This window comes from Salmo salar, chromosome ssa18, assembly GCF_905237065.1.
Source record: "Salmo salar chromosome ssa18, Ssal_v3.1, whole genome shotgun sequence".
Classification (NCBI taxonomy): Eukaryota; Metazoa; Chordata; class Actinopteri; order Salmoniformes; family Salmonidae; genus Salmo; species Salmo salar.
The window spans coordinates 68,535,292-68,546,038 of record NC_059459.1 but is presented as its reverse complement, the minus strand read 5'-3'; the positions used below and the strand labels follow the sequence as shown (position 1 = coordinate 68,546,038).

The 10,747-nt window shown below is 44.4% G+C and overlaps 1 protein-coding gene across 1 annotated transcript; it reads right to left on the bottom strand.

Annotated features, from left to right (window-relative positions):
• Positions 1 to 5,029: 5,029 nt before the first annotated feature.
• On the bottom strand, positions 5,030 to 10,302 carry LOC106577849 (uncharacterized). The gene is made up of 8 exons (XM_014156238.2): positions 10,106 to 10,302; positions 9,811 to 9,903; positions 9,330 to 9,453; positions 8,329 to 8,498; positions 7,946 to 8,127; positions 7,506 to 7,677; positions 6,117 to 6,238; positions 5,030 to 5,848 (listed from the first exon to the last, which is right to left on the bottom strand). Exons 2-8 carry the CDS (start codon positions 9,878 to 9,880, stop codon positions 5,360 to 5,362), a joined length of 1,329 nt encoding a protein of 442 aa, XP_014011713.1. The 5' UTR covers positions 9,881 to 9,903; positions 10,106 to 10,302; the 3' UTR covers positions 5,030 to 5,359.
• Positions 10,303 to 10,747: the final 445 nt, after the last annotated feature.

The following is a 10,747-nucleotide window of genomic DNA, read 5'->3' as shown; positions in this document are numbered from 1 at the left end:
GCCCTCATACCACCCTCATGGAGTCTGTTTCTGACCGTTTGAGCAGACACATGCACATTTGTGGCCTGCTGGAGGTCATTTTGCAGGGCTCTGGCAGTGCTTCTCCTGCTCCTCCTTGCACAAAGGCGGAGGTAGCGGTCCTGCTGCTGGGTTGTTGCCCTCCTACGGCCTCCTCCACATCTCCTGATGTACTGGCCTGGTTCGCGCCTCCATACTCTGGACACTACGCTGACAGACACAGCAAACCTTCTTGCCACAGCTCGCATTGATGTGCCATCCTGGATGAGCTGCACTACCTGAGCCACTTGTGTGGGTTGTAGACTCCGTCTCATGCTACCACTAGAGTGAAAGCACCGCCAGCATTCAAAAGTGACCAAAACATCAGCCAGGAAGCATAGGAACTGAGAAGTGGTCTGTGGTCCCCACCTGCAGAACCACTCCTTTATTGGGGGTGTCTTGCTAATTGCCTATAATTTCCATCTGTTGTCTATTCCATTTGCACAACAGCATGTGACATTTATTGTCAATCAGTGTTGCTTCCTAAGTGGACAGTTTGATTTCACAGAAGTGTGATTGACTTGGAGTTACATTGTGTTGTTTAACTGTTCCCTTTATTTTTTTGAGCAGTGTACAATTTGATTTGACTGGAGTGTCTTAGTCAGTGATGCCGTACAATAAATAAAATCTTTATTACCTTTATGTCTGGCATGATGAATATTTATATGACTGGCAATGGCCATTGAGCATCAACACACATCAGAGAACGGTTATTATGATATCTGTGCTGGGGGTTAAGCCTGTGAGTCAGTGAGCGTGTGACTCAGGGTTTCCTGCACGAGAGAGTGAGTGATGGACCACAACTTCCTCTCCTTCATATAGGCACATGTAGTTCTGAATATGGCCTTTCTTGGTCAAATGCATTTTCTGAAATGATTTAAGGCATTTTAAAGTATCTATTATTCCTAGTGAGGACCATAAAAGCGTTACTTTTAAAACTCCACCGTTAAAAGCTATGTTTTATCTTTAGAAATGTAAGGTAAATGTATTTTTTGAAAGTTTTTCTATCATATATTTAAAAAATAATAATTGTATGTATCATATAGACATCTATTGTGGACAAAAGATCACATTTTGTAAGTAAGTAGAGCATGCAACTTACTTTATGAATTAAAGGGTACGCGTGTTGGATTTCATTCTCACACTACAGCGTCCTAACTTTAACCGCTTGTCATCTGAATTGGTCGGTGTGGTCATGCCTGTGTGGTTCTGTCACTTGAGCTATGTCTCAAATGGTACCTTGTTCCCTTTATAGGTTATACTTTCTGGTCAAAGGTAGAGCACTATAAAAGGAAAACACTGCCATGTGGGATGTAAACTGGGTCTGTGTGTCAGCTCAAACACGAGCAACACATCACCTGGTTTGAAGGAAATAGTAAAAGCCTATCACAGGTGCAATTGTAACATTTGTAAATTGCTTTTTAGTTTAGAATATTTTGTATATTTTTTGTATGAAGTATAAGAAAGGACACTACTACACATTGTATTTACACTTCTGTATTTTTGAAAGTACCAGGACTTTGACTTGACCATCACAGTTGCAATTGTAACCTTTTAAGGTGCTTTTTATTTATGCACAATGAACGCACTTCTTTCATTATTCAACCAGTTAGGAAAACAAAAACAGAAAGCAAGATACAGTATTTTAACAAACTTGTTACATATTTATCACACACAAAAGCACTTCAAATTACTCTGAAATATTTCCTATCTAATTGTACACTGACTCATGGTGTTAGAAAGTGAAGTACACAGAAAAATAATCCATCAATTACACTTATCTAGCATTGTGCAAACAGTTTTATAAGCTGAACTGAAATACTTGCCTTCATCTGCACTGAATGATACCTCATTTCAAGCTGTTTTTATTAGGCTTGTGAGTTGTTTTTCAAGCTCCGCTGTACTCTCGCATATGCATTTGTCTGTTTTTCCCCTCTCTTTGGTTAATTTACATTTACATATGAGCAAACTTGACATTCAAAGAACGGTATGCACTGAATGGAAAGTAAAAATGCTAAATATATCTAATTTCAGATACTCTAGCAGAGACAGTTTCAGCTGACATATAAATTAGACTTTTTCGAGAAACGTCACCCTGTTGAACACCACATAAATCCCTAATCCAACTTCACCACCTCAGTTGCAGAGCAAGCCAGCACACACCAGTGGGGAGCCGAGCTACAAGGCGTCCATCTTGGATCAACTTTCCACTAAATTGACTGCAAATATAGCAGGGCCCATAAAAAGCTCATCCAAAAACCTCAGTTCAAGGTTAGATGGGAATTCTCTGTTGGACGCCTGTGGAATAACGTTACAGCTATGTGATTGGCAGGCAGACACACACTGCTTAGTTTGGATTCACTGACGGTCCAACATTAGCCTGACATCAATCAAAATCCCCCCGACACAGTTCTATTATTATGAATATGAGTGTTCCAGAACTGAGGAGGATTTGAATGGGGCCACTGTTTTCACTCCACCATCTTCCATGCCTCTCCTCCGTCTCTCTCCTCTCACTCTTTCTCTCACCCCCCTGGGTTTCCTAATGTTCCAGAAAAAGTGCACCACCAGCAAAAGAGATGTGTAACCCCCCAGGAATGAGGTGTCAGACACGGGTAAAAGACAGCGGGTCAGGCCAGAGGTAGGATGGGGCAACAGTGAGTCAGAAGCAAGGCAGAGAGAGAGAGCCAGAGGGGGGGAAACAACCTCCTGTTATCACACAGAGAAAACAAGAGAAACATTGAGGTAGAGACTTCACACAGTACAGTAGGTAGAGGAAATAAAGGGGGGGGGGGGGTCAGAATAATAAACCCCCCATGGTATATGTTTATGATAGTCCAGTTTTGTCCATACATACTGGAGACCCCACCTGTTTTGAGCCCCACATTTTTTGCCCCAAAACATTATATTTTGCATGTTATTTTGGTATTAATACGTGTGACATATCAGTTTGAAAACAATGTAAAAAATACATCATTGAGTTAATAAAGCCGCATACAAACATGGCCTCTTTTTGTTTTCTTGAGTAAGGCAGGGCCAAAATGCAGGTGTTTCAGCCTAGCTCAGTGCTTTTTGTGGTGGTGGGGCTATCAGCAGAAAATATTCAAGCCCCTTGGGTGCTGCCATAGAGTTACATTAGAAGTGACCATCCAAGAAGGCTCAAGGTCATTGGCCACAGAAATGACATCAAATCACATATCTACAGTAGCTTTGATTGGACTGATCATGTCAACATAGTACTTTCAAAATCTTAGCTAGCAGTCATCATCATGAATCAAGTCGACAAACTACTGGCAAATCCTTTTTAATCCTTGTCATATGAAGAGAAATAATGAAGATAAATTATAGATAAAATGTATTGTTGCTCATCGGCCATTGGACATAAACATTATGTGGTTTGGAAGGAATCAGTGGCTAACTGCAAGCATCGCAAAGCAATCATTAGCCTGCTATTCAGGGGAGTGGCTGTGTGGTCCCAAGTCTAAGATTAGGGGTCTATTTTCCTAGTTTAAAATTATAAACAATCAACATTGGCCATGCTGTCAATGAAGCATGATTTGTGCCTTGATCAAAGCAACTGTTAACTCGGAACTGCAAAATCTGACTTTAGTGAGTTCAAGACAACTGGGTACTCGGGGGGGGGGAAACGAGCTACGACTGGGAAAATACGTTTTGAACTTTCATTCAATTCGGAATTGTACATTTTGAACTCGGGCTTCTATCTAGAGCTACAACCTGAAGATTACTGACGCCATCATGATTCAACCTTTTTTTTTCCTGAGTTCCCAGAATGTCAGACTTTGATGACAACATTTGCCCACATAGGACTGCCACGCCACCTTCCTGTTCAAGTGAGCACAGCACAACAAGGTGAGTCCAAAAATGTATTGTATGCTGCTGCATAAGTGATGTAATGTGCCAGGGAGATATGTATACTGTAGCTATGTGTATGTTGTGTAGTAAGCTGTTAGTAGCCCATGTGCCTCACCCTAATGATTTGGTCTATTTACATCTTTTCATTTTTTGGTGGTGCACATGTAGCCTATAACCTGTTTTTGAGAAATGTAATCATTGAATATTGTAAGAGCTGTCATTGTATGCTTATATGCCCCCTTTATTTATCATATAGTTCTGACTTGGTGTACAGGAAGAACGGCCCATGTTCTGAATTCTGTTGCTGTACATTTCAAAAGTGCTGAACAAATAGTTGCATTGACTATGTCCATCCTAGCTCGCTCAATAATGTCTTAATCGAAATTACTGATTGCCTCTTATCCTCTTGTCTTTCCCTTATGCCATAGTTCATACATCTCAATTCAGCCATATCAGCTATGTTTTTTTAAAAAGGCAGTAAATGAGGCTGAATGAACTGTTTCGCTGCCAGACAAGGCTCCGCTGATAGCCAGGTGTAGCAGTGGTAAGGTGTTGGGACTGCTGTTGGGACTCTGCTGTTGGGACTCTACTGTAGGGACAGCTTTATGTAGGCCCTAACAGATTGTGGGCACCGTTTGTCACCATTATAGTGCAATTAATGTATTGTTTAGTGTTGGGGCTTTGCTGGCATGCATCCCACATCTTTATTTTGCCCCACCAAGATTTACATGCTAAAATCGCCATTATCCATACCACAGTCCAGTTAAGGGTGGGGGGCTGGGGGGTCTCCTGAAACAAATATATTCCCATTTTAAACAAACATGGACAATAAAGTTTTGGAACTTGAAACACTACCTTCAGCACCCCTCAAACAAACCCTCCCAAAGACCCAGCTGGACCTGTGAATCAGAGGCTCTGCTCGCACCAACAGGGGCCCTATTGATTTGTCCATCAATCTGTCATCCCCCCGGCTCTGCGGATGACAGAAGTCATCGATATTGTGAACCCTACTAAACAAACGGTGTAAAACAAAGCTGTGGTTGTCAGTGTTGTTGTTCAAACTGAGCTTGGCGCTTCAGTTCCCAGCCATGTCTTCTTCGACTGCTATATACGGCAGAACCAGGTTACCAATGCCACTCAGCAGACGTTCAACTTGTATCCATAGCGACCTACACTACAGTGAGTGCATACATTTTTAGTATGTGATTCTGGCGAGAATCTAATCCACAACCCTGCCGTTTGATAGTGTCATTGCTTTTTAACAACTGAGCTACATAGGACCACTATTACTCTTCATTGGGTCCAGTTCTGTCCCATCTCATCTCCTCCAAAATCGATGCCCTGTTTGCCAAAACCTTGGACTCAACTGCACTGTGGAGTTCATCAGAATATGTTGTACAGAGCATTATGGGTACTGCAGTTCAACATGCTACCGGTTACACCACTGTAGTCCCTCCAGGTTCTCACCCCCTTCACTCGCACCCCCAAACCTCACTGAGCACAGCGGGACCCCCTGGCCCTCCCCAGCCTCTGACAGAGAAAGAGAATCAAGGTAGGGTAGTGTTGGCACCGTGGGCTCTGGATGTGGTCGTAGTGGTGAATCGAAGTTGCACTGGGTCATATGTAGCCCTATAGGCACAGTGGAGCATGGCAGGGATAGGGTGCTGCCAGAGTTCAGGCCCAGCTTAGTGTCTCCCCAAGTGTGCCAGTCCATGTTGCCCGACCTGTAGTCACCGGGGAAGGGTTTGTTGCTGTATCCGTCCCCCAAGCTTGGGGCCTGGGCGTTGGTGAAGACACAGCCGGACAAGGAAGACATGATGGAGAGGTGGTCGTCCACAACCTCCACATGGATGTCACTGGGGTCAACCGGGTCTGAAGAGGACTCTGGGGGGTCCTGGAGGGATGCCTGGAGAGATGCCTGCGTGAAAACACAGAAATACTGCATTGCATTCCCAATTACATACCCAAGGACTATGGACTATATGTACTGTAATATATAGAACTATACACTTGGTTTAAATCAAATATATACACTGCATACTGTGAGTGAGTGAGTGAGTGAGTGAGTGAGTGAGTGAGTGAGTGAGTGAGTGAGTGAGTGAGTGAGTGAGTGAGTGAGTGAGTGAGTGTGTGAGTGTGTGTGTGTGCGCGCCTGTGTGTTTGACAAGAGAACAAGGACAGTTTACTAGAGTCTTGGGGAGTCTGTTAATGCGAGGTGCATCTCGTTTCTGTTTCAGCCGGTACAGAGCAAGGAGAGCAGAGAAGAGCACAGCACACACTCCTATCCCCAACAACACTGGCTGCAACCCTGGTGAACACAGACACACATTTCATTGTGAAATCACGGTTGTATATATTACCTCAAACACTAGCTTAATATCCACACCCTGGATCAACCCTAACCCTAGCTTAATGTCCACACCCTGGATCAACCCTAACCCTAGCTTAATGTCCACACCCTGGATCAACCCTAACCCTAGCTTAATGTCCACACCCTGGATCAACCCTAACCCTAGCTTAATGTCCACACCCTGGATCAACCCTAACCCTAGCTTAATGTCCACACCCTGGATCAACCCTAACCCTAGCTTAATGTCCACACCTTGGATCAACCCTAACCCTAGCTTAATGTCCACACCCTGGATCAACCCTAACCCTAGCTTAATGTCCACACCCTGGATCAACCCTAACCCTAGCTTAATGTCCACACCCTGGATCAACCCTAACCCTAGCTTAATGTCCACACCCTGGATCAACCCTAGCTTAATGTCCACACCCTGGATCAACCCTAACCCTAGCTTAATGTCCACACCCTGGATCAACCCTAACCCTAGCTTAATGTCCACACCCTGGATCAACCCTAACCCTAGCTTAATGTCCACACCTTGGATCAACCCTAACCCTAGCTTAATGTCCACACCCTGGATCAACCCTAACCCTAGCTTAATGTCCACACCCTGGATCAACCCTAACCCTAGCTTAATGTCCACACCTTGGATCAACCCTAACCCTAGCTTAATGTCCACACCCTGGATCAACCCTAACCCTAGCTTAATGTCCACACCCTGGATCAACCCTAACCCTAGCTTAATGTCCACACCCTGGATCAACCCTAACCCTAGCTTAATGTCCACACCCTGGATCAACCCTAACCCTAGCTTAATGTCCACACCCTGGATCAACCCTAGCTTAATGTCCACACCCTGGATCAACCCTAACCCTAGCTTAATGTCCACACCCTGGATCAACCCTAACCCTAGCTTAATGTCCACACCCTGGATCAACCCTAACCCTAGCTTAATGTCCACACCTTGGATCAACCCTAACCCTAGCTTAATGTCCACACCTTGGATCAACCCTAACCCTAGCTTAATGTCCACACCCTGGATCAACCCTAACCCTAGCTTAATGTCCACACCTTGGATCAACCCTAACCCTAGCTTAATGTCCACACCTTGGATCAACCCTAACCCTAGCTTAATTTCCACACCCTGGATCAACCCTAACCCTAGCTTAATGTCCACACCTTGGATCAACCCTAACCCTAGCCATAACCTTAACCTCTGACCTCTCACCTGGTCCTGGGGCAGCCTGGTGGACACAGTGTGGGTGGGAGGGGGGAGAGGAGGCCAGGGGGAAGGTGGGGGGTCCAAAGGAGAAGTTAGCCAAGGCACAGTAGTCCTGTCCTGAGACCAGGTCTGAGAACTCAGCCCTGTACACCACCTCCTGGGCCCAACCAGTACGCCTCTGAAACAGGATCAGGGAATTGGGAAGGAACATGTGAACATGAGAGAGAGAGAGCTTGTACTAACCGAATGCACACAAACAACACACAGCAGACCATAGACTGGACACCGTTTATGGTTGGAGCACTTTAAGAAGTGCACTCCACAGATTCACTTACATAGCAGTAAGGGAAAGGGAGGGACCATGAGTGTGAGAGAGAGACAGAGAGAAAGAGAGAAGATGGAGGGTGAACAAAAAGTGGTATTGCAGATGGCACAAGCGGGGGTACCTTGTAGTCAGAGTGGTTCTGTTGGTTATATACGGTCACTGTGACCCAGGGGTCAATCAGTTCTGACAGTGGACAGCAGCTCTGCAGAGGAAAGCACCCTCTGTTGGTAGAACAGGGGAAGTGCACCTCCACTACCAGCCTCTCTCTAGACAGAGTCACAGAGACGGAGGGGCGGTTGAAGGCTGAGGAGAGGAGAAACAAAGAAGCCACTTTGTCATTTCAATCACACCAACCTATTCATGTCAGCAGTTTTAGCCATATCCATTTGTATTCTGCAGTGTAATGAGATGTTTAAATGCTCTCTACGTGACATTTGATTGGAACAACAAACCAGCATTTTAGATATGTGATTGGTCTTGAGAGCAGAGAGGTTGGTTACTGACTGAAATCACTTGGGTCAAACTTGCGTGGTTTTGTCCAGACTGGGCTCCCAGGGCCCTGGTGGAGGCCCAGGCGGATCATGTTGTAGAGTTCAAAATCAGAGAAGGCCTGGGACACGTCACAGTGCTGGGCGGAGATCCGCACACACCCCTCCACGTCCTGCCATGGATCTCTGTAACACACACACACACACACACACACCACCCACACTCATAATCAACAATACAAATCCATTCATGGGTTTCACCTTAGTCACTCACTCGAAATGTATGTGGAAATGTCATTTCGAAAAATACCCATAGAAGATAACACACATCCCCCTGGTTGTTGGACTAGTTGGGTGGTGGTGGTTATGACTGAAACCAGTTGAGAGGAGCAGGCAGAAAGCGCGACGGGCTTGGTTTCACAGCTGTGGTAGAAAACAGTAGTGCCTCTCTATCAGTTCCTATCTACTTATAAGGCCAACAAACCATAGACTGGAGTGACTGATTCATCTCTCTGATTAAAACCCTTCTGAGGTTTCTCTGCCAAAACCACACGTTATCAATTCTCTCACGCTACCTCCCCCTCTCTCACTCACTCTACCTCTTTCCTGCGCTTCTCCCCTTCATCAGAGCCAGTTGTTCTATCACCAATCATGTACTTTCCCTTTCCATTCTAGGCTAGCTTTCCCTTACACTCCAAACCGTTTCGCAATTCATATTAACTTTCATTGTTCAGTAAATGAGTATCAGGATCCCGTTGCTTGATAGAACCCTCAACCAAGCAATGACTTGATTTCAAATATTATATTTAAATGACTAGATACTAAATTACACACAGAACAAATATTACACAGAAAAATAAAACGTCATACATTAACGTATGGATTTTTCATTCAGTAAAACAATGAGTTACTAATTCTAGAAAATAGGGCCACAGTAATATAGCATTCCACAGAGCTAGATACTGGTCGATTAGATCAGTCAATATAGTGAGCACAGACAGAGACAGACAGACCCACCCCTGAGTCTTAGTTTGGACAGTGTAGGTGGTGGTGTTAGCGTTGGCCTGAGGACAATCCCACCGCAGGAGGCATCCTAAATCCAGGGAAGCCACACTGGTGGTACAGAAGGTCCCAGATGATCCTGAGAGTTCACACGAAACAATTCACAGTCAACACACACACACAGGAATAGATCACACACACTACCGACATAGGCTACACTTTCATATTCACGATCTTACAGTAACAACGATGACTATGCCTAAAGACGCAACTCATACATACTTAACATAATTGACTTAACAGTTCCTGAATGGATTACTACAGTACAACACACTTTATACTATTTGAACCTTTAGTTGGCCATTTAAGCCATTGAGATCAAACCCTATATATAGAGCATCCCTGTGGTGAGCCCCCCATAGACAGTGCGAGAGGACAGTGAATTGGATCAGTTACTGCACCCAAAATGGATGGACAGAGAGCAAGTCAGACTCACCTGTGATGAGAAGAGCGATACACAATCCTGTTAACACAAGGGTCGTCGGTACACCTGGCACCGTCACCATGGTGACACAGAGAAGCTGGTAAACTGGACCACCGGGTGAGGAGGACAAAGGACATAGACTGAGGAGGACTCAGACAAAATATTTTCCCAAAACAAAATCCCCTTTAGGGAGGGATACCACATTCATGTAAGTCCACTGATGCACACAATGTAGCTGTCTATAAAATGCTTTTCAAATCATTTGTAAAAGTTGAAAAGGAGAGAGGTAGAGTAAGCTGTCACTTACCTACATCCACAGACAGTAGTGAGAGAGAAAGAGACACAGAGAGAGAGAGAGAGAGAGAAAGAAAGAGAGAGATGATAGAGAGAGAGCAAGGGTGGAGGAATCAGGACGTGATACAGTACTTGTGCGTTCAAGAGGAAATTACATAATCTGAAGCTTAAAGGTCCAATGCAGCAGCTTTTATCTCAATATTAAATAATTTCTGGGTAACATAAGTACCTTACTGTGATTGTTTTCAGTTAAAATGGAAAAAAAAGAAGCAAAAATAGCTTCTTAGCAAAGAGCAGTTTCTCAAGCAAGAATTTTGCTAGGACTGTCTGGAAATGGTCTGAGCGGGGACGGGAAAACTGAAAACTAGCTTTTATTGGCAGAGGGGTTTGGAACTCTCTTTCTTATTGGTCTATTAAAGACATGCTGCGGAACTTTGGCAACTACTAAGTATTTTTTAAACCTCCCGCTTTGGGCTGGATGTGTCAATGTGTAGTTCATATATGCATAATCTATGAGCAGAATTATTATTTTACCTCAATTAGCCACGAAGTCCCTAGCTTGAAAGCAACTGTATTTCTGGAAGCTGTGCTACGACATTTCTCCTTCATTTTCCCTCATGTGTGCCAGCCCCGCAGCAATTCCAGTTCAACCAAT